This window comes from Osmerus mordax, chromosome 2 (assembly GCF_038355195.1).
Source record: "Osmerus mordax isolate fOsmMor3 chromosome 2, fOsmMor3.pri, whole genome shotgun sequence".
NCBI classification, from domain to species: Eukaryota; Metazoa; Chordata; class Actinopteri; order Osmeriformes; family Osmeridae; genus Osmerus; species Osmerus mordax.
The window spans coordinates 19,590,096-19,613,668 of NC_090051.1; the positions used below are offsets into that span (position 1 = coordinate 19,590,096).

The 23,573-nt window shown below is 42.1% G+C and overlaps 2 protein-coding genes across 2 annotated transcripts; both read left to right on the top strand.

Annotated features, from left to right (window-relative positions):
• The first annotated feature begins 795 nt into the window (after positions 1-795).
• On the top strand, positions 796-9,004 carry LOC136967489 (protocadherin-17-like). Its single transcript, XM_067261295.1, has 4 exons — positions 796-3,264; positions 4,542-4,600; positions 4,886-5,058; positions 8,424-9,004. The coding sequence occupies exons 1-4, from the start codon at positions 796-798 to the stop codon at positions 9,002-9,004; spliced, it is 3,282 nt and encodes a 1,093-aa protein (XP_067117396.1).
• Positions 9,005-20,709: 11,705 nt separating this feature from the next.
• Positions 20,710-23,313, top strand: slitrk5b (SLIT and NTRK-like family, member 5b). Its single transcript, XM_067260235.1, has one exon. It carries the CDS (start codon positions 20,710-20,712, stop codon positions 23,311-23,313), a length of 2,604 nt encoding a protein of 867 aa, XP_067116336.1.
• The last annotated feature ends 260 nt before the right edge of the window (positions 23,314-23,573 follow it).

Sequence of the window (23,573 nt, forward strand, 5' to 3'; positions counted from 1 at the left end):
TTTATTCGGCGTTAAGCAGAGAAGACAGTGCTGATATTTTTTATTCCTGATGCAGGATGCAAAAGCACACTAGGTCCAACTGGACTGGATTACGGGATTACTGGACTGATTATAGAACAATTATCGGGCAAAAGTCGCCGTCGCTCTCCAGATGCTCTTGAATGACAGGGGATATAGACCTTGTCCCGACTAAACGTTATATGCGTTCCTTTATGGCTCAGTTCTTGAAGCTACGAGTACCTTTATAAAATCTAGATGCAACAGTGTGTCGCTAGAGTAAAAGTAAATTGTGATGTGACCAGCATAGTCTAACCCGCTTTTTTGCTGCAATAGGAACGGGTATGTCCGTGTACTGTAGGTATAGATGTCGCATGGGGGCATTGCGCTTTTGTACTGTCTAACCTTCACCATAGAGGGGTGATTTTTAAAACGCGTGTAATATCGCAACAGGGGCAAACCATGCACGCTTTAAAATCGGAATGTTTTATTTACCAGACAGGAAAATGATATGTTAAAAATGGTATTGTCTCAATGCGCATGATGTCTTTGGGCGTTCATCGTTGTTTACAGAAAGAGTTCATCATTTTAGCTGATAGTCATGTGAGGGAGGTTAGAAGGACAGCATAAAACGAGAAAGGATTGACTTATAGGAAATCGATTAAATAACCCATCCGTCGCTCTGGATACAAACCACCTGTCTGGTGTTATTGTAGTCTTACTGGTTCGCTGAAGAAATCAACAGGTTGGAAGTTAAAGGGGGATTTTTTACAACCGCATATTTAGTAGGCTAAAGGGATGCGTCTTTCTGTCATATTTTTCCTTCTCTTGTGGGCTAAAGCCCTGACATTGAAAAATCTAAATTATTCTGTCCCGGAAGAGCAAGGACCTGGCACTGTAATAGGTAACATAGCCAAGGATGCCGGATATGGACCGATGGAAAGGGGGAAAAAATCAAACTTTAGGATATTGGAGAATTCCGCTCCACATCTGGTAGATGTGGACCCGGAGAGTGGGCTGCTCTTCACTAAACAACGGATTGACAGGGAGACATTGTGCAGGCGCAACCCCAAATGTCAGCTCTCTATGGAAGTGTTTGCCAACGACAAGGAAATATGCATGATCAAGATTGATATAGAGGACATCAACGACAATTCACCAAGTTTTCCTTCAGATCACATCAATATTGATATTTCTGAAAATGCAGCAGCTGGCACGCGATTTCCCCTAACAATTGCGCACGACTCAGATTCTGGGGAAAACGGGATTAAGACTTATCAGGTCACAAGAGATGATTACAATACATTTTCTTTGGATTTGAAAATTAGAGGAGATGGGACTATATATCCAGAACTCGTCGTTCAGAGACCATTAGACAGGGAGGACCAGAGTCATCACACACTCCTTTTGACAGCTATTGATGGAGGGGAATATCCAAGATCAGGGTCCATGCAAATAAATGTGAGAGTTACTGATTCAAATGATAACAGCCCAGTCTTTGAAAAACCCTCCTATGTCCTGGAGATCCCTGAAAACTCACCACCTGGAAAAATATTGATAGATTTAAATGCAACAGACCAAGACGAAGGCAGCAATGGGCAGGTGGTCTATTCCTTCAGTGGGTATGCATCAGAGCGAATGCAGGAGTTGTTCTCCATTGACCCCAACACTGGTGTCATAAAGATTCAAGGAGAAATAGACTATGAGGAGAACCCAATTATTGAATTTGATGTGCAGGCTAAGGACCTCGGGCCAAACCCCATTCCTGGCCATTGTAAAATCACTGTCAAAGTACTAGACAAGAATGATAACTGGCCAATTATAAGTTTTGTGTCTGTCCGTCAGGGAGCCATCAGCGAAGCAGCCCCTCCAGAATCTGTCATTGCTCTGGTGAGAGTCACAGACAAAGACTCTGGGAGGAATGGTCAACTCCAGTGCAGAGTGCTGGGAAATGTACCCTTCAGATTGCAAGAAAACAATGATAATTTTTACACTCTTCTAACTGATAGACCACTGGACAGGGAAATGAAAGATGAATATAACATTACAATAGTGGCCAGGGACAATGGAATACCTTCCTTAAATTACACAAAATCCTTTACGGTCAAAATATTGGATGAAAATGACAATGCACCTCGTTTTACCAAGACAGTATATGTGCTTCAGGTGCCAGAGAACAACATCCCAGGGGAGTATTTAGGTTCTGTTCTGGCTCATGATCCCGACATAGGTAGAAATGGAACCGTGTCTTACTCCATCTTGCCTTCACATATTGGGGATGTGTCAGTCTATACCTATGTGTCCGTCAATCCTACCAATGGAGCCATATACGCCTCGAGATCTTTCAACTATGAGCAAACAAAGTTCTTTGAGTTCAAAGTTCAAGCTAAAGATGCAGGGTCTCCTCACATGGAGAGCACCGCCACAGTCAGGGTCAGTGTCCTAGACGTCAACGACAATCTCCCAGTAATCACACTACCCCTCCTTCAAAACGACACGGCTGAAATCGTCGTCCCCCGAAACGTGGGCATGGGCTACATCGTGACCACGGTCAAAGCCATGGACCACGACCACGGGGAGAGCGGTCGCCTGACCTACGAGATCTGGGAGGGCAACGAGGATAACCTGTTTGAGATTGACCCCGTGTCTGGGGAGATCCGAACAATCAACCCAGTGTGGGAGGCGGTGACCACCTTGGTGGAGCTGGTTGTGAAGGTAACAGACCATGGCAAGCCTCCCCTGTCTGCTGTGGCTAAGTTGATCATTAGGGCCAACCCGGGAGCCATAGCAGCAGGGGACTCAGGTGCCATCAGGGAGCCACAACCCTGGGACGTGTCCCTGCCCCTCATAGTTACCCTGTGCATCATCTCTGTCATGCTGCTGGCCGTCATGACCGCCATCGCTGTCAAGTCCAAACATCAGGATAAGGAGGCCGGGAATTACAACTGCCGCACGGCAGAGTTCGCCAACCCTCCGATGGGCAAGGGGAAGAAGAAGAGGATCAACAAGAGTGACATCATGCTGGTGCAGAGCGAGATGGAGGAGAGGGACTCGTTGAGCAGGATGAACGTGGTGAGCAGTCCCTCCCTCATCACCTCGCCCATCTGCTTTGATTACCAGAGCCCCTTGCCCCTCACTCTGCCCAGATCTGAGGTCCTGTACTTGAAGACCACCCCGAACAGCTTGACTGTCCCTCGGGCTGGATGCCACTCGAGCTTTGCTGGACTCAGCACAGAAACTCCAGGGAACAGGATGTCAGTGATACAGGTGACTGTTTGCTTTATTTGGCTTTTATTCTGCACCTTATCTCTGTCCTCTCTGCACTCTCTCGGCTGATATAATTCTAGAAATCAATACTCTGGCACCACGCAATCTGACATCCTCCTTATCACATTTTCCTTTTCTTTTCTGGGCAGTGTATAATATACTTTCGCAATACAGCATGATATATCACCGGCATGTATTTTTAATTTGAGATATATAAAAAAGACATTTGTCTGTCATTGTTCATTTCGGTGTCTGAAAAATATAAATATATTTGCTGCCACTCTCCCCGCCGAGAAATAAGTGTTTTGAAATTGGCCTATTATGAATGACTTTTAGCAAGACCTTACAGGTGGTCCAAATAATCAAAAAGGCCTTTCAGTTGCACATGCGAACCAAGTGAGTCTTGGACAAGACTGCTGTGCCTGGGCCAGATCCACTGCTACAGAGCAGAAACCAAGCCTTGTCCAAAATGTGAGATTGGACAGGTGTTTGAGCAGCTTGTCTGATCACATTAGTGAACTATCGTGTGCCAGACAGCTAGATGCACACAGCATAACCTTACAATCCCTCTTCTTGCCCTCTACAAACATGGGCCAGTTCTACACAATCTAAATCCAGTATTGGCAAGCTTGCACAATTAACAGGGTCCAGCCCTGTCTTGTGAAGCTGACAGGGTTGCTTATACAGGCCAGCATATTAAATTGACCGGCAGGGCTTGTAGTGTTATTAAGTACAGCATTATTATTTTTGGGGGGGGGGGGGGTTAGTAAATGATGTAAATATCTAGGACAGCCTCAGAGACAATCTCATTTGGAGATGATGATGAACACAGATACCAGGGCTTGATGTTGTCACCAGTTGCTAGGGCATGTGGGTGTGATCAAGACAAACACGTTATCTTCAGGATGAGCGGAAAAAAGATGCAGATGACAGTGGCTGATGCATTATGCTTATGGCTTGCCAAGGAAGCCCATATGGACATGCAGGAAATTTGTCCTCATCAGGCCCCTTGTGTTTGCAGCTGCTCCCTCACTCATAAATATGTTTTATTAACAGGTTTCATGTGTTCCAAGCGAGTGAAAATGTAAAGAACTAAAAAAAGAAGGCCGAGACATGGATTTGGTGTGTGTGATTGAATATCACGTTACACAGTTTGCAGAGAAACACGAGAGGCATAATTTAACGTTTTTTCCCCCCTCTCTCTCTTTGTCTGTATCTATATCTCTCTCTCTATGTATATATATATATCTATCTATCTATCTATCTTTCATTTTCAGACAGATAATTTTCCCTCCGAGCCCAATTATGTAGGCAGCAGGCAGCCTTTTGTTCCAAGGTAAGGGCAGTAACAATTGATTACATACTGACCATTTCATTTATATTGTCTACATCAACCCATCAAGGCAGGGTCGTCAACTGGGACCATTCAGATAGAGACACGCCGGTGAGTTCAGTTTTTTCTCTCTCTTTCTTTCTCTCTCTTTCTCTCTCTCTCTCTCTCTCTCTCTCTCTCTCTCTCTCTCTCTCTCTCTCTCTCTCTCTCTCTCTCTCTCTCTCTCTCTCTCTCTCTCTCTCTCTCTCTCTCTCTCTCTCTCTCTCTATCTCTCTGTCCGTTCTGCAGCAGCTCCACATTTAAGGATGCAGAGCGAGCAAGCCTCCGAGACAGTGGCCATGGTGATAGTGACCAGGCTGATAGTGACCAGGATACTAATAAAGGCTCACACTGCGACACGTCTGCCAGGGAGGCCCTCAAGATGAAAGCAACAGCAGTTAATGGCCAGCCTCTCGAACAGGGTGAGTGGAGGCTCTCGCTGGCTGACATCTTGAAGATGCTTAACTGACTCTTGCATTACTCCTTGTTCTTTCTTTAACTCCATTAAGATGAAATGTTCTGAAAGCCCACAGTACGTGTTGCTGTACGGTACAGGTGGTTAGATTTTTTTTGGACTTGGACTACTGCACTAACCTCCCTATGGAGAAAGGAAATAGATAGATATTTCACCTGCTACATTTGACAAGGGATTTCAGAAATCTTAATACCTCAACAAGATTTTAGAGGTTTGAATCTGCAGTAATATAATTTCAGCTTCTTTAGGCAGCAGGGTATTGTAGCAGCATGCCGTTGCAGAATTCCAGAGCTCGGCTGCCAAGATGACATGAAGGCATCAGAGTGGAAAGTAGATGATAGTTAAAGAGGATAAAAGGGTCCATTGGCTGAAGGAAAAATGTTCAAACGTCTTCTGTCTGCTTTTGCCATCAAACAAGCTCATATGCATGGCAAAGTGTACCTCTGTCGGTGTCTCATTTGATCTTTTCATTATTTGAATATGAACTCGGAGCATGCCTGTCTTGAATAACAAGACAGGGAAAAGAAAGCATGACAGACACTTGCAGAACTAAGAGCCAGGTACTTTTTGTGAAACCTGACAGACTGCTACCAGTTTGTCTGTTGAAACATTTTCTCAGTTAACAGTTGCTTTGTGTGGATAGAATATTTGAGACGGTAAGCAAGCAAAAATAGAAATGTTTCACTTTATAGTTATTTCAAAAGTTTGTTGCAAGCCCATATTGCAACTTCCATGACTCAGACATTGACGAGTTTTAAAATATCATGCACCCCCAGTCACAGGCGTTTAACCCCTGTTTAGCTGATTTGTTTATTTAGGTAGTTTTCTATGTGATCTGCTTCATCTGCTGAAGCGTGTCAAAACTGGCGTTAGCCTGCCTGAAATGAATGAAAAAGAAAATGGAGGGCTTGACTGAAGTGTGCAGGCCCTCATTTTTCTCTATGAGACACGAGTGTCTTGGAATGGATTGGATCTGGTCATTTGCTCCCTATGCTGTGCTTTCTACACCATTTGCATTGCCATGAGCTGTTTGTTTGTGGCATGTTCAGGGAAGGCCGAGATGGGAACATCTTGTGGTTGCCAGAGGGTGGAGTGTTGGTCTGTGTATATGTTTGTTTGTGTGTGTGGTTGTGGGTGTGTGTCTGTGTATATGGCTTGGGAAAACGACAGTTCCCCCTGTGGGAGGTGTAAATTCAATCACTTTTTTCTGGAGCACATATTTCTGAATCTGATTCTCCAGACCCTGTTCAAAGGCCAATCAAATGGAGAGATATAGAAAAAGATGTTTCGTACGTGCAGAGCCAAATCCACACACAGAACAGATGCTCACTTGACTGGAATGTCAATTAATTTATAGGCCTGCGTTGGTAAGATAAGAGAAATGCAAGGAAGAACTAGGGCAATGCATTCCATATTAATAGGTTGTGTTAATGCAGTTTCTGGTGTACTCTCTTTGGGTGTAAAAAACGCTGTAAAGCAAAGCTTGCGGTCACATTTAGTTCAGAGCCGTGGGCGTTGGTCAGTCAGTCAGTCATTAAATAGTGCCACAGCCTGCTGATAAGTCAGTCTACACGCCACGACAAGGTTCTATTGCTGCACTGCAGTACACACTACTATGTTATGAAGTACACACACTACTATGTTATGAAGTACACACACTACTATGTTACGCAGTACACACACTACTATGTTACGCAGTACACACACTACTATGTTACACAGTACACACACTACTATGTCAGAAGTGTAGAGTTATTCAGCTCTTTTCAAACAAACATGGAATTCAATTCACAGACATAGCAAGTAGTAGGATCATGTATTTTATCGAAAACCAGTAAAGATTTTGCTGTCGCTCTCGCCTTTTCAAAAGTTCTCCATGAACGACGCAAAGCAGTGGAGGCCTATACCCCCCACAGATGTGGCACAAAGGCCATAACTGTGGATTAACTAGCCTTTTATGTTCTATATTTTTATTTAAACCTCCAGTCTCCTCTCAGCTTTGGATACAGGTAATGTATGCACCTGTGCGACTCTCAATAGCTTCCTTGCTAAATATTTATTGTGAGCTGGAGAAGCCAGGTGCACAGTAGGTTTCTCTGTTGCTAGGTTTTTCTCTGTTTCTATTTATAATGACCAGGCTGGTTATTTTTCTGTGAAGTGTGTTTTTCCCTTCAAAGTTGCCTGTCGAATCCCAGCCATGTGATCCGTGTAAATGGGTCCTTTGTGTTGCTGGCTTTTAACAAGTATCCACAAGGCATACCCCAGCAATTGTAGGCCCATTAGAGATGATTAGTCTTAGAACTCTGAGGTGAGCGTGAAGAGTCACATTACGCAGGATGAGACAGGCACATGGCAAAAATAAAGCCAGCGCGCTCCTCTGAACCACCAGTGTTGCCAAAGGCAACTGTTGGACAGCTTGCAGGAATCAGCATGATGTCGGGTGGTCTTTAGGTCTTACTGTGACATCATCTTCCACCCACCAAAATGGGCACCCGCGCATAAAACGTAGCAACCTGTTTTAAAGGCAGTTGATAAAAAAAAGAGACATAATGGTGAAGAAGCTGGCCCTCTATGCATCCGTAGTCACTTGAATTTATTTAGAGTCATTGTAAACCGGAGGTCAGTAGCCTACTGCAGGGATACAAGTTGCAGTACACACAGACAGAACATCTATACCCCTGTGGTGCTTCCACTGAACCCTCTAAGAACAAACCTCTCTTTGCATCATTGTCATCAGCTAGTCTCTTTGCGGTGATAGCTTGCTACCTCGAAAATGAATTCTCCCTTTTTCCATCTTCAGGCTGTGCTTGTTGTCCTGGTCCCTTTTATATATGTATGCATGTTAAAAGATTCTGTTTTTCCCTGACATGAGATGAAAGGCAGACAAAAACAAATGTGCAGGGCACATAACAGTAATCTGTGGTTAGTAAGCCTTGGTGGGGATGCCTTCAAAGACCACTGATTGTAATGTGTGGGATCTGTGCTGCCTTTTTGCCAAAACGAACTGTTGTCGTTTTGTTCTGCCTTTTGATCTAAAATGCATTTTGAACTCGATCGCATATTTTCTCTTGATCTACGTCCTGACAGGCCTAGTATTGGGTTAGAATTGTTAGTATTATTCCCCTTGAAAATATTTATTCGTTCTCTTATGCTTTTTCTATGTGCGAGGAACATAGGGGGTACTGTGTCTTGGAAATTTCCCTTGTAATTTCTGTTGTTTTTTCAATGCTGTGTCCCCATTTTATTGCGATTGTCCTCCAATAACTTTCAGGTTTTCTTTTTCTTTTTTTTTTCCTTTTTTTGTTTTTGTAGGGCAAGACAAATCAGTCCACTGCACAGATGAATGTCTTGCACTGGGACATTCTGACAGCTGTTGGATGCCAAAGTTACGGGTAGGAAGCCAAGCAGACAGCGCCGATAATCGCACCAACCTTTTCATCCCTGTGGGAATGGAGGCCATGGTGGAGACAGAGATTTATGGCACCATCAACCGCAGCGGCAGAAAAACCCTCAGCACGTTTGGGAAAGAACAGCGGGACAGTACCATCCTCGTGGCCAATGTCAAGCCCTACTTTAAAACCCAGCGTGCTCTCAGCCCACCGCTGCAGGAGAGCCCTTCTGCGTCCAGTAGCCCCACCAAGATGAGCACCCCCCTGGACTCCCCCAGCAAGGAGCCCGGACAGGGAAGGGAGGGGGGCTCGGACAGCAGTGCCTACGGACCGCCGGATGGCCAGTGTTCCCCGCCGCACACAGAACTGGAGGAGCCCTCCTACCTGACCTGCCAGGTCCTCAGGCCCAAGTCTCTGTCCAGCAGCCTTATCCACAGCTCTGTCATCAGCCAGGAGTGTGGCGCCATGGAGTACGTTTTCGACCAGCGGGACTCTGCCAACTGACAGATCACCTGACCTAGCTCCCTCCCGCCCCCTTCTAGTGGTGTGGCAATCATATCACAGATGGATGGATGGCAGAGGGGTGGTGTTTTTAACCCTGGTAAGGTTCCAGTCCACACATGCACTGCATAACCAAAAACCATCAAATGTATCTGTTTTTGATTTTGTGATGTGTTAAGGTAAAATATAAGTATGTCCTTTACTGCAGAGTGGGGTTGGGGAAAATGTTTTTGTGCCATCACGTGTTTTTATGGTGTATCTGTCAATTTAGGTGTCTGTATTTTACACATTTTAAGCTCCAATTTTGTCAGGCTGTTGAACGAATTGCTGCTGTAAAGATGTTTAGTCCTGTCTGCTTCTGTACAGTGATCTGCTTTTGTTTCCACTAAGTGTTTGAATAACACCCCTTCGAAAATCTGACAATTGAAATACATATCATTGAAGTTCAAAACAAAAGTGAAGTGTCTTATGAACTATTAATGGTGACTAGTAGAACAGGAAATTTCCCTTTTCAAGAAACCTTTTGAGGTTCCTGAAAATCTGACAGTTTTTTTATGAATGTATTTGTAATTTAATTGTTGTCCTCGCTGCAATTAATGTGCAAAATAAGGTGAGCTTTCAAGTGAATATGGGCTACTGTACTTGTTGTGTATTTTATTAAATTTGTATACACATGTGTTTTGTGAATATGTAAAGTATTTATTTTGAAAAATGATGCCTTTGAAGCTACTATGCCTTGCTATTCACTGGGATTGGGAACACCCTTTCCGAACTATGGCTTAAATGCTGACGTGATTTATCATGCTGTCATAAAATAACCAACCCATCAAACACCTGCCTAAAGGAACCTGGCATATTGAACATAATGGTTAAGACCTCCTTCAAGTGATATTTCATAGCATCAAGGTATCAACTGCAATGAAGGTGCTTTACAGACAACTAATTACCCTTGCAAGCCTACAAATTAAATCAGGCAACATGAAGTTGGGTATATAATGTGAAATGTGTTGACCTCAGCCCTTCAGTGCACTTCATTAGGCAACAAATCACTGTAGCTAGTGCTACTTAAGTATGCCTGCCATGTACCCAAGGCAGTCTTGTTTATGTTGCTGGACTGGCATACTTGAATTTAAAGTCTGCCAGGGATTGCTGTCAATTTGAATAAGGTTTGTGTGTCTGACAAGTGACAAGGTGGTTTGTGCAACATTTTGAGGACGAGAAAAACAGTTCGTCACAAGCAACAACATGGGTTACAATCAAATTACAGCCTTGTGCAATGAATTCCACAGCAAAGGCAAGCACTTTGACTGAAGTTGATGGACAGCAACAATGGTGAGGCAGCCCACATTAATCTCATCCAGTCCATACTGGTTGAGCTTTTTCCAAACAAATTCTGTTATTCCTTCTGCTGGTGACAGTTTCTCTTAACAGCTGCATGAATTCAAATTCATGCTGGGATGTGAACAGTGTCACATAGGTAAACAGAACCAAACCCAGCACTATATCTGGATGTTTTTGTGTTTCCTTACAGATGGAATCTCAAAAGCCTTTGGGTTAAATTACAAAATATCACATTAGCAAAAACAGTTTTTGCCCTGAACTACTATTTTCTGTCAAACCCACAGTTGTTTCCAAACCAAGTCAACGATGTGTTCACCATGTCTCTGAGCAGTAGGAAGACGCCTTGCTCCCCATGTGTTCCAGATAACAGAATCCTGTCATCTTTGAGAGAGACGACTACTGTATAAGTACGACCCAGTTCCCCCCTAGGGAATACATATTAATTTGGATTTTGATTTGCATTTGTTTTGGTGCTCGTATTGACACAATTCCAGACCTAGATGTCTCATCTCAGCAGGCAGCTATGATGAGCTCATCTGCATAAGTTGAAATACTCTTTCAGAAGAAAATTGCGTGGGTCACAGCAACTCAGTCCTGTGGAAACACAGACAGTAACATCACATCTTTCTCTGTAAATCACTCCCAGAGTTTCAGAGCACTGCACACAAAACTAGGAGTTAATGTCATGCTTAAAGTAAGGGAGCCACTTAACACATTTACCCTTTAAATTAAAAACACAATGGCATATCTGAAAAATAATGACTGCAGGTTAAATGGCTAAACTCACACTTCAGATGTAATTATGCGAAATATGTTCTTGGAAGAAGAGAAACTCCTTTAATTAACACAGTGCAACAACTGCTTGACAAAACCCACAGTTGTTGAGAAGCACTGAGAGCAGATTAGAGACCGGCATGCTCGGCTGGAGAAATATGACGTTTCTGTGACAATGACTACAGTCAGTATGAATAGGATTTGCAGACAATGAAACCGATCTGTGTAAACCCTCATTCTTTGCAATTTTACATACACAAATGATCTATTCAGATGAGAAAAAAAGAATGAGCAGTGTACCATTCAGTTGTGAAGAATTGAGTACTTAAGCCTTTAATTCAATAATTCAATAAACCCAACGATTAAGAGCTTGTCTCTCACCTCCACCACCTGGTTTGGTATGTAGTTCCACTTGAACGTAAGTTGTTGGTGGGGTAAACGTGAGAAAATGGTCCATAAACAAAATAGAGGATGCACTTTCATGTCAACTTTAAACATCATTCAATGTTTGAGTGCCTAGGGCAGCAGACTTTGCAGATAGGGAATGTAGCAATTGGGTATGAAAAAAAAGAAAGTTTTTTTCCAGATGGATCTTTCAAACATGATTCATTCTTAATATGGCATATAGACATTTAAGTTGTTCATTCAGCGGTGACAAATGAAGAGCATATCATACAGTTGGACATCAACACTGTATTTTTCAATGTGAGTCTCTACTGATATGACAGGGCTGTCTGTTAGAAAAAAACGAACAGACTGAAAAATAGTTGTACAGCTCCAGTTCTTAGGAGACTATGACACTGTTGACTGCATTTAGTTTGTAGTCTCACCTCTGGGAATTAACACCCTTTTACATAGACCCTGTCTGAGCAAGTGAAAGAGAGAAAAAAAACTGGACTGCAAGACCATCTTGAGTGCTTGTTAAAATTGTGTTACTTATGGCCCGCTCCTCTGGGAGGTGTTCAAATACACTCCAATCTGCCAATCATAGCTAAGTGTTCCAGACCAAGAGAGAATACAGGATCAGAGAGGATCCAACAAGAACACTTCTCCTATATGGGGTTATGTCTCCCCCCTCTCAATTTCATCTAGGTGGTTCCATAGCCTCTTGCAGAGCCAAAATGGGTCAAACGTCCATGTGTAGTTTGGTTTATTAACCCTTCCGTTAGATTCTGCAGGAGCCCTGTGGATTTGCTGGGGTTTCAACCCTGAGGCACATTTGTCTGCTATCACAGATAAAATGAAGGTGAAAAAAAAGTGCAATCGATAACAGTTTATTGAATCAATGTGCAGTTTGGTGGAACACAAAGCTTCTATGTCTGACTAGAAAGCTGTATGTTGAAAAGGATGACCTGGTTATGTTCTTCATGGGCATAGTGTGCTATCCTTGGAAGATAAAAAGCACGAGCGGTGAATCGTAATGAGTGGTGACAGAAAATAAATGAAATGTGTCCTGTGTAAACATTAGAAAGTTGAAGGATGTTCAGTTTTATCCTTTGTATTCAGAGCATACTGTTGAATCGTTTAATTAAGTCTGGAATCATATGAAATCTTTGCAGTTTTCAATAGCTTTTCTTCTATTACGAAATCCTTTGGAGTTTCTGCAACCATGGATTTCTGTTCCTGTTCTCCTCATTGTAAATCTGTGACCCAATACTAACAAAAGAAAAATATATACAGTGTAAATGAATAGCTTTTAGTCTAGGTCATTGTAATCACATATCAAATACTCTGACAAAAGAAAGTGCAGAGAACACATCAATGAAGCAAAAATGTGAAGATACAAGTTACCTCCATATTCCTGTGACCTTGGACTGTCAGAACAATATTCTCTGACAAACCTGATGTGACATTTTAAGTGTCCTGGGTTATTCTGTGAATAGGAGTTCAATCATCACATCATTAATGGCTTTGGAGAGGGGCCAGTCACTCGTGACAATGTGCTTTATGGCTTTGCCAGAAGTCTCTGTGCAGAAATGAGAGGGTCATAGATATTTACTATGGAGCCATTTTCTGACCAGAGGGTGTCTTGATTTATGACTGAATTTCCTGCAAAGTCACCTGGATAATCAGAGGAATAATCATCTCAGATGGATAAATACCTTCATATGCTAAAATCACATCAAAACAGGGTTTTAACCCTGCTGCATTGAGTGTTTGACCATGATTAAGTGTAGAGAGAAATCACAACTTGGGTCCAGACATTGACCTGTGACATGGACTAAAAAGACAGACAACAGCATTCACAATTCTCACATGTCAGTAAAAGAAGGCACATTCATCTGTCCAAATAACTTTGTAACCACTAATCCTCTACTATACTGTACACCTATAGATGTGACATGTTCAAACATTCACTATGCAAACTCATGGTTATCTTTGTTATTTTTTTTAAATTAAAATTCAGATAATTACCACTTTCCTTCAAGGCTAGTCAGATGCTGCCCTTCTGGTTCAGTTACTATTGACTGTCCGTTGCCTTGAGACTCCACCGGTAGCTCCCTAGCCCAAGTGTTAACGCCAATTAAACCCCTGGCACCACTCTGTCACTCTCCAGCTGAGGTGACACATGAGTGATAACAGAACCCCCTTACCTTCAGCTTTCATCTGACATGCATTAAATGGCACTGGACCCTCGCGTTTCCTGACATTTGGCAGAAATCGATTGCAATTTAATCAGTCAGAGAGAGGTGCTATCAGCCATGCTTACTACAGCTGTTTCCATGTTAACTAGGTTAGAAATTCATTGGTGCTCTGAAGATTTGCAGACTGATAACACACTAATGATATAAGCTCATAGTGATTATAGCCAAGAGAGCAGTATGAACACTTTAAAAGGCCAAAACATCCTAACATTGTTGAACGATAATATGCTGAGTCTCTCTTTTGCTCATTTTCTTTGTAGAATTTTCAGTGAGTTTGGAATATAAGCTCATGCTAATTGTACCCAACAGGAACATTATTAACAATTTAAGAGACCAAAACAACCTAAAAGTGGGATCTGTATTTTCCTGTGGAAAGATGTTCTACAAAGTGTTTCCTTTACAGAATTTTCTGTGAGCTCGGGCATAACTCATGAAGAGAATTCACTTCATCATCTATTTTTGGCACCCCTTATCTTCTAGTTTCACACTCACTCTGATGGCAAGTAATTACCCCTTTATCCTTTGAATTTACAATTAAACATGCGGTACAGACTTGCTCCCTCATTTTCATCCTGGCTGATACATATTGGGTACTGTAGCAACACGAGTATAGTTTCATGCATATATGCACATATTTAATTGAAATATTGATTGTGACATTGCGCATAGCAACTAGAGTTTATAACAGATTTAGCTGGTGAAATTGCCTCTCCAAAGTGTGAGGTCCTAGGGATTATTCAGGAGAGACATAACAGTATTTGTGATATACAGCTGTCTGAGCCCTGTCTGCAATCGTGTATTACCCTGGATAACTGCCTGAGGCTATACAAATATGAGCTGAAAATGAAAGAAACTCCATAACTGTTTGGATTGTGGATGGTCTGATAAACGTGAAGGGAATGTATATACTGTTGATGTGGGCTTAGCCTGTTTCCCAGGCTGTTTTATAACAAAATTCGCATGGGAGGAGTGGGAGAAAGGTGAAGGAGATGGTCAGCTGAATGACTGTTACTGGAGCGTGACAGAAGCAGGAACACCAAGATGCAGCAAACACAAGCAAGAAAAGACACACACACACAGATGCACATGCACACACAAAATCATACATTTCTACGCTTGACCAAAAGACATTAACCAAATGAACTGGTGAGGTATTTTTATATCATTTATGGGAGTAAGAAAGAAATTACAAAGGGCAAAAAAAATTCATGTACAGTAATATGTGTTACGTTAATCCCAGCATTGATGCAGCCTGTCATATTTATTTGTGCATATGTATTTAACACTTTTACAGGGAGGATATTATGGGTTCAGGAGATGGAAAGCAGAAGCTGTCATAAAATAAGTGATGTGTGTTACCGTGGCAACATCATACAGACCTGCGTTTTTTAATGGTGGGGTTGTAATCAGGGCTTGTTGTGTGCAGTCCCTGGTGCTTGCTGTGCTCCCAGGAATTAAAGAAACACAGCTAAATAAAGCTAGTCTCATACTGCCACAGAATTTCTCTTGTAATTTCTCATTTTGCAGATGTGTTGTGGCAACCTGCTTCTTCGGGAGTTTCATCTCAACAGTTGACATTTATAGCAGTGCATAACACAGTGCTCGAACAAAATAGAAGCTCACTATTCAAGTCTTGCTTACCTCCTGAAGACAAAAAAACACAAGTGTCCTCTAAGCTAAGAAAAATGAGAAAACAGCCTTGTCTGAAATAACCATTGTTCCTGCTTCCACACATAGATTCAAGACTTCATGCATAGTCAGATCTTCATTGCTTTGAAATTGTATTGGGTGTACATGTTTACATCTTTCTTAACCTCTTCAAAACACCTTGTTTGAGTTTCTTTTAAATCTATACACTGCGAACAGGATATCTAGTACTCATGAGTGCCATTTCAACATGTGAAATAAAGATAAGGAGTGTAGCATTCAATTAGAGGAAAAGGGAGACCTTGTGCTATCTGGGCACAACCAGACGCTACACAGCAATTGACTGAGATCTCGTCATTACATTATCTTGTTCACATCTATAACAATCCAGGAGTGTTTTCTTGCTGACATCCTACAGTACAATCAAAATGCCGCTGCTTTTCACCTGGAACACCTTTACTTGATAGGAAAGGTTGCAACACTGTAGGCTATTGTGAGCTTACTCCACCATTCTTTGTGGCCATGAAATCAATTGCAAATGTTTCTTTTCAAACGATAGTTGTACTTGTTCCTGTGAAATAGCTCTGTTTCAAACACGGCATACAACTGATACAACCTCAAGTGGTTTATCTTTGAAGGCCTACTCCTGCTTGCCAGTAAGTATTGAGTCAACGAGAAAAGAGGAGTAAAGTGGTACATTAGACAATCAAACATGAGGCGGACAGCTTTCGATTTTGACTTACCACTGACACCCTGAGGACTAAAATATTATTACGTCTGTCAGGCTACGTTGTGCACGGTGATATTAGACGATGTTAGCTGTTTGCTTTCTGCCCAGGCAAGCTTATACAGCTTACCCTCTCACTATTTCACAAGCCTCACAAAAAAACACTTGTTATAGGTATCATGACTTGGCCCACACAGGGCATCAAACTACAAAATACATATTTACACTTTAGGTGTTTTATTTAACTTGTGTAGGCTACACCTGTGGTGTTCCCGTTCAAAACTGACTAGTCGTTACAAATTAATGTAAAACCTCCACATGCATGTGATAAACAGCACAAAATGGTTCATCTGAGTATTTGTTGTGGTCAAAATATTCCATGCATTATATTTTAATCAAAAATTAGTTGTGCCATGAAAAGCAAATAGAAGTTCAAAACGCAGCAATCTTAACAAGAACACGTTTAGAAAAAGGTCTGACTCAAAGGTGACAATTATTAATTCATAATTAGCAATAATAAGGCTGTCATTTTGGTAAAACTTTCTGTAATTTAAATGTATTTTATATAAATGTCTGAAGAAAGGAGTCAAATCTACTCCATAGAAGAAGATATTTATCATATTTCAGTTTTTCGATTTTGGGGTCGTCAGTCCTGTCAGCAGAGGGCGCTGTTGTACATGAAAACTCCATCAGCCAATCAAAGTGCAATATTCTTGTTGTCCACCATTTTCACACACTCTTCCATCATCAAAGGAGCAGATGGGCCTATATTTATCTTCCCATTTTCTTGTTTTGCCAGCTAGTGTTCATGCATGTTGATAGTCACTGTGTCTAGGTAACAGGGCATCTAAACAAGGTGTATTTCAGGCCTCCACAGTGTGTCATTCACCAAATAATACGTACCAGATGCAGTCCCAGCTTGTTTGTGAGGATGGGAAACCTTGGAGATTCACCCAGATGTGGGGAGCAGCCAAGGCCACTGAAGGAAGAGCGTGTGCTGAGTCATATTTTCAAACTGAAAATTTGATAAAAATTGCAGTTGCAAAGCAACTCTTAAATGAAACGGTTATGAATTGCCTGCTTAGCCTTTTTTTGACAAGTCTGCTGAGAATACAGTTTTGCCAGAAGACAAACACTTTAAATGAGTTCTGTTGATGATGCATTCGGTGATGTAATTCTAATAAAAGCACTGTCCCTATTAATGTTGCTAATGAACGCTGTTGTGGCAACACTCTTTTATTTTTCACATCAATCCATAGTTCCACATCTGTTTGAAACACATGATGTCATGATGAGTACATGTATACTGTAACATCTTTCATTCACTTGACTTGAGTTCACTGGGCTATAACGCCTCAGGCCCGACTATGGTCCAAATGTTTCCACATAACTTTACGCTATGTGACTCTAAAATAGCAAAATAACGCTTGCCTAATAACATTCCCATCAGTCACAGTTATGAAACCAACAACTGGATTTGTTCATTTCAGACCTGGCAACCAATAATCAATTAGTTTGCATTATGTGTTGCTTTCCTACGCTGGCGAGCAGTGTCGCCGAATGGATGTCTGGAGTGCATTCACTGTCATGGAAGACTTGATCAGATATTAAATCAGGCTCAAGTCATGCCTCAGTCTCTCTGTCTCATGTTTTGTATGTTATTCCTGCCTTGTGGATATACATGATGCATCATTATAGAACCTTGCCTCAAAGGAAGGGCAGGAGAGGAACCCCCCCCCCCCCCCCCCCCACACACACCCACACACACCACACACACACACCACACACACTCACGCACGCACGCACGCACTCACACACACATACACACCTTTTTTTCAACCACAAATATTTTGTGTAATTGGTGTCATTCAGAAAGTTGCAATGACAGCTGTAAATACTGCAATTAAGTATGCTTTAAATCCACCTACTTCTTTGCTTATCGTGTTGCAACAGACATTAATGGTAATTTATTCACAAATAGTGGGGTAATGATGAGGTTGAGGCAGATACTGAGGGCCTGCAGTATGCGCTTCTCAGTGTACAAATCTCTGGAGCCAGCTAAAACATTTGTAAAAATTGCACGCACACAAGTTGTACAGGCGTTTGTGATGCACAATAACACTGTTAAAAAATCCGCCCCAGGCAGCAAGCCTGATGTGCCAGCTCAGTCCTCATGTGAATGTCAGAGCTAAGAGGATGATGGATAGCTACGTGAAACACAGCTGAGCAGAACGACACCTGACAAGTTTCCACACCAGTGACACGACATGTCAGGTGGAACAGGGTGATGCAGGTCTTCTCCCTACCCCAGCATGGTGGTGTTCAAACACACACTCACAAGTAGCGTGGAGTTAGCTCTTCACCTGTTAAACGTAAATAATATAAATAAACAGAAACGTTAGCTCGATATAAGCTGAAAGAAGCACGTGTGAAAGCAACACATGGTCATTTTCTCTCTGTCTGGACAACTGTTAGAGTTAGGGCGGAAACCAGGCTGACAAGGCATGGCAGTATCAGTTACTTTCCAATTATTCCGAATAAGCCAGGCAAATATTTGGCTGTGCGTTCATTATCTGAATATGAATTTGAATATGTCACCATGTTGTTGCTGCAGGGCGAATGATTGGGCAAATCTGATTTGGATTACAATCGGATAAACAGGCATAGCTGGAGACGCTGACTGTTAAAATATCTTCTCTCCATCCAGACCCATTTCTATCTGTTTCCATGTGTGGATCCTGGCTGCAACCTTTCCCAGACCTCAATTCTGATCTTTCAATTCATATCCCATGCATGACAGGGGTGAAATTGTATATTTCATGCACTGGATGATAATATAAATGTGAAGGCAATGCATAATTCAGTTTACTGGCCATGCCAGAGAACAGTGAGGCATAGTGACAATCCATGCAGGGGCTTGCTGTCACCAGGACTGTTACAAAATGTTTTCAACCCAGACTCATCCTGCTGGGGAATAGAGTGATGAAGGAGTCATATATTCCTTTTATAGAACATAAAGTCTCGTGTAGCCTCAGACACATGTTTGCAGGGTATGAAACTGCTGTCACTTGGTCAACTCTTGCTCAAGGTGAGATGCCCAAAATAGCAAAAGATTTGAATACATTGGTCTGCAAGTCATACCATTCTTTCACAGTATTGTAGGGGTGTAGCCTGCCTTGCATTTAGAACTTGAGTGAGAAATATGATACATATTGTTACTGTCACACACAATAAGCCAATATTCACATACAATATACATTGACACGTGACCATATCTGTATACATTTTAGATTAGGCAATTTACAAAATTACGTTTTCTAAACGGTCACAGAACACACGCCATAATCTGTCATGACTATTGCCCATCTTCTGAGTAACGGGTTTGAGTTTCTACCTCCCACTGGGTGGTAAACGCGTTAAACCTCTCTCGTTTAAGGGCACGAAAGCTTGAAATCTTATGAATTATGGATAATTTTTGGTAATTATTTGCATATGACAACGTATTACGAAGGTGTATACGGAAATATATGGCCGTTGAAGTCCATGCCTACACATCAGTTTAACATTAAATGATGTGACATCCTCCCGACTTTCGTGGGTAAAATACATGGTAAGTAAGGGCTTTTGCAAATGCTTTAAGGTCGACGTCCTTCGTGTGTCACAATACATTTGTTGTTTTGTAGCTGTGCGTGCATGCATACGAGTCTTTCTCTCTCTCTGTGTGTATGCGTGTGTGTGTGTGGGTGTGGGTGTGGGTGTGTGTGTGTGTAAGAGAGAGAGAGAGAAAGAGAGAGAGAGACCGAATAAGCAACTTTGTTACCAGGCACCAGGCGCAGCTTTGTCTCCTCCGGCACGGAATGTTAAAGACAGAAGCATTTGGCAGATATGGTGGATCAGCATTTCTTTTATGTTTTTTAGTAGATTAGTGTTGGTGAACGCGTGTATTATGAATCGCTTTTGAAAGCATATATTGTTAAACGCGTTTCAATTACAAACAAGGAATTCGTCATCGCCAGTACCAAGTAAGGTAAGTCTTGTCTACAGGAATAGAACTCCTGCTTTTTAAAATTAGTATTGGACAAATGTCTTGCCAGCTCATAAACTATGCTATGCAAACCTGCTTTTGCATATCTTGAGATCAGTATAAAGCATATGTTAAGATATGTTAGCCTAAGTTTTTCTTTTCCATACAGGTATTACATTAGATTGAAAAGGGTATCAGATGTGCCAATTGAACATAACCCTACTTTTAATTGGATTTTGATAGATCACATAGATCACACCTTATCTACTTACCCTCTTTATTCACCAGATACTCTGTTACTGGAGAAACCGATTTTAATTCCATCCCTCATTATTCTAGCTGTATGCCTGAATTGTGTCACATTAAATCCGCAGCCAAAAGTTACCTCGAGGCCACTGCAATTAAAGCTTTGACCCAAAGGCTATAGCCTATTTGAGGGCTTGTTGAAAAACTGCTGAATTGCATCAATCATTTTACTTTGGTATCTTTTGTCTTCAGATGACAGAGGACACTGCATCATCACAGTGAGTTTGGCCACCAATGCAGAAAGATGCATACCTGGATTACAGTCGTATTGTTTGTTGCCACATCTGTGTGTACTGTGGAAATGGTTGAAAATGATGGGGACATGTGTCAAAGACTGTGTGCCTGTGAGGAGAAAGAAGGCATACTGACTGTGAGCTGTGAAAACAGAGGGATTGTTGATCTCTCAGAGATCAGCCCAGTATTCTTCCCAACCTATCATCTATTGCTCACAGGGAATCTTTTAAAAATGCTATCTGCCAATGATTTTGTTGATTACAATGGACTCACGATACTGCACCTGGGCAACAATGACATATCTGAGGTAGAATCGGGAGCTTTTAACGGACTTCAGGGATTAAAGAGATTGCATCTCAATAATAACAAAATCGATGCCTTGAAGGAGGATTTTTTCATTGGCCTTGAAAGTCTGGAATATCTACAGATTGACTATAATTACATCACTCACGTGGAGCAGAATGCCTTCAGCAAGTTGCGTCATCTGGAGGTTCTGATTTTAAACGACAACTTAATTTCAACTCTTCCCACAAACCTCTTTCAGTATGTCCCTTTGACTCACCTTGATTTGAGGGGTAATCAACTGAAAGTGCTCCCTTATTCAGGCTTGTTGGAACACATGAACAGTGTGGTAGAGTTACAGCTGGAGGAGAATCCTTGGAACTGTTCCTGTGAGCTGATAGCTTTAAAGACCTGGCTGGAGAGCATATCTTACACAGCTTTGGTTGGCGATGTGGTGTGTGAGTTCCCTTTCCGGCTTCATGGTAGAGATCTTGATGAGGTTTCCAAACAGGAGTTATGCCCCAGGAGAGCTATTGCTGAGTATGAGATGCAACCCCAGCCTCATCTGAGCACTGATGCACACCACAGAACCACACCCTCCTCGGTTACGGCCTCGTTCACTCTCTCTGGGATTGCACGCTCTTCATCAAGGCCGACCAAGGGTCCTCGTCCGGCGGGCAAATTAAAGTCCAAACCCACCTCTCGGATTCCATCCAACAGACCACAGAACTATGGTCAGATAATATCCTATCAGACCAAATCTCCTGTGCCTTTGGACTGTCCCGCTGCTTGTACATGCAATCTCCAAATTTCAGACCTTGGTCTAAATGTCAACTGCCAAGAGAGGAAGATAGAACGCATCTCAGACTTAAATCCCAAACCTTACAATCCCAAAAAGATGTATCTTACAGGGAATTATATCCCTGTGGTGCGCAGATCGGATTTCATTGAGGCGACTGGATTAGATTTGCTTCACCTTGGCAACAATCGAATAGCTCACATACATGACAGAGCCTTTGGGGATCTGACACATTTGCGAAGGCTGTACTTAAATGGTAATCTGATAGACCGCCTCACAGCAGAGATGTTGTATGGGTTAGACAGTCTGCAGTTCTTGTATTTAGAATATAATGTCATTAGGGAAATCACATCTAACACCTTTCAGCATGTACCCAATCTTCAGCTGCTCTTCCTGAACAACAACATGCTAAAGACCTTACCTGGGGGAATATTTAAAGGGTTGACACTGGCACGTCTAAATCTTCGTAACAACCATCTCCGTTATCTTCCTGTCAGTGGTGTGTTGGATCAGCTTACAACACTGGTGCAAGTCGATTTGTTTGAGAATCCCTGGGATTGCTCCTGTGCCATTGTGGAGTTAAAGATGTGGCTGGAGCAGCTTAGCACTGGGACTGTTGTAAACAATGTCATCTGTGGCTCACCGAAGAGGCTGGCCGGGGAGGATATGCGGTACATTAAGTCAGCTAATTTCTGTCCTAATAACTCTGAAGTACTTGCTTCTATGATCCCTCCCTCTGAAGAATCGTTCCCTGGCAGCACCATCTCCATAGAAACATCCTTGGATTACGACACGCATTTCAACACCGTTCCATTATCTTTCCTGATTCTTGCCCTGCTTCTGCTGTTTATAGTGTCGGTGTTTGTGGCCGCTGGACTGTTTGTGACCCTAAAAAAAAGACGGCAAAAGTCTCAAAACGAGCAGAATAACTCAGTGAATGCATGCATTAGCTCGCTCAACATGGAGTATGGACTTTACAAGAAGGACTCCATTCCAAAAGTCAGAACGTCTGCTGGGCATGTGTATGAGTACATCCCACCTCCTACGGAGCACACATGCAAGAAACCCGTCTACAGCCCAGCAGAAAACAAATCGGTGGATGGATATAGAGACTTTGATGAGCTCAATGGGGCTTTCCTGAATCACTGCGATGTGGAGGCTGGCAGCAATGCAATAAGCTCTGATTACAGTGTTAGCACTCTAGAGCCTCTCAACAAGCCCTCTTCCCCCTTACACGATAATCAGTACGACTACAGAGAAGTCTTAAACCAAGACAAACAATCACCTTACAGCAATACTCTGCCATGCAGGCATGCAGGCCATTCATCTAATCAGTATACCTCAGACTTTGATGTTCGGCATCAATATATGCACCCTGAGAGAATACAACAAACAATACTTTATTGTACAGCACCAAGTACTGTTTATGTGGAGCCAAACAGGAGTGAGTACTGGGAACTGAAAGCCAAGCTTCATATTGATCCAGACTACCTTGAAGTTCTTGAAAAACGTACAACATTCACCCAGTTTTGAGTGACTCAACATTTATTTCTGCAAAGGGTAAAAAACGAATGCAGTTGAGCAGGAATTTTTCACTTACGATAAGATGAAACAACCTGATGGAATGAGTGCTGTCTGGATAGTTCAATACGCTCTGCATAGCTCAAATTGCTTGATTAAATATAATCTGTAACTTGTCTTGCTTTGAGAAGTACTATTGTAGGTTATATATAACATACCTAGGCATCAAAAACTTTCTACAAACTATGTACATATGCAGCTTCATGCTTGTT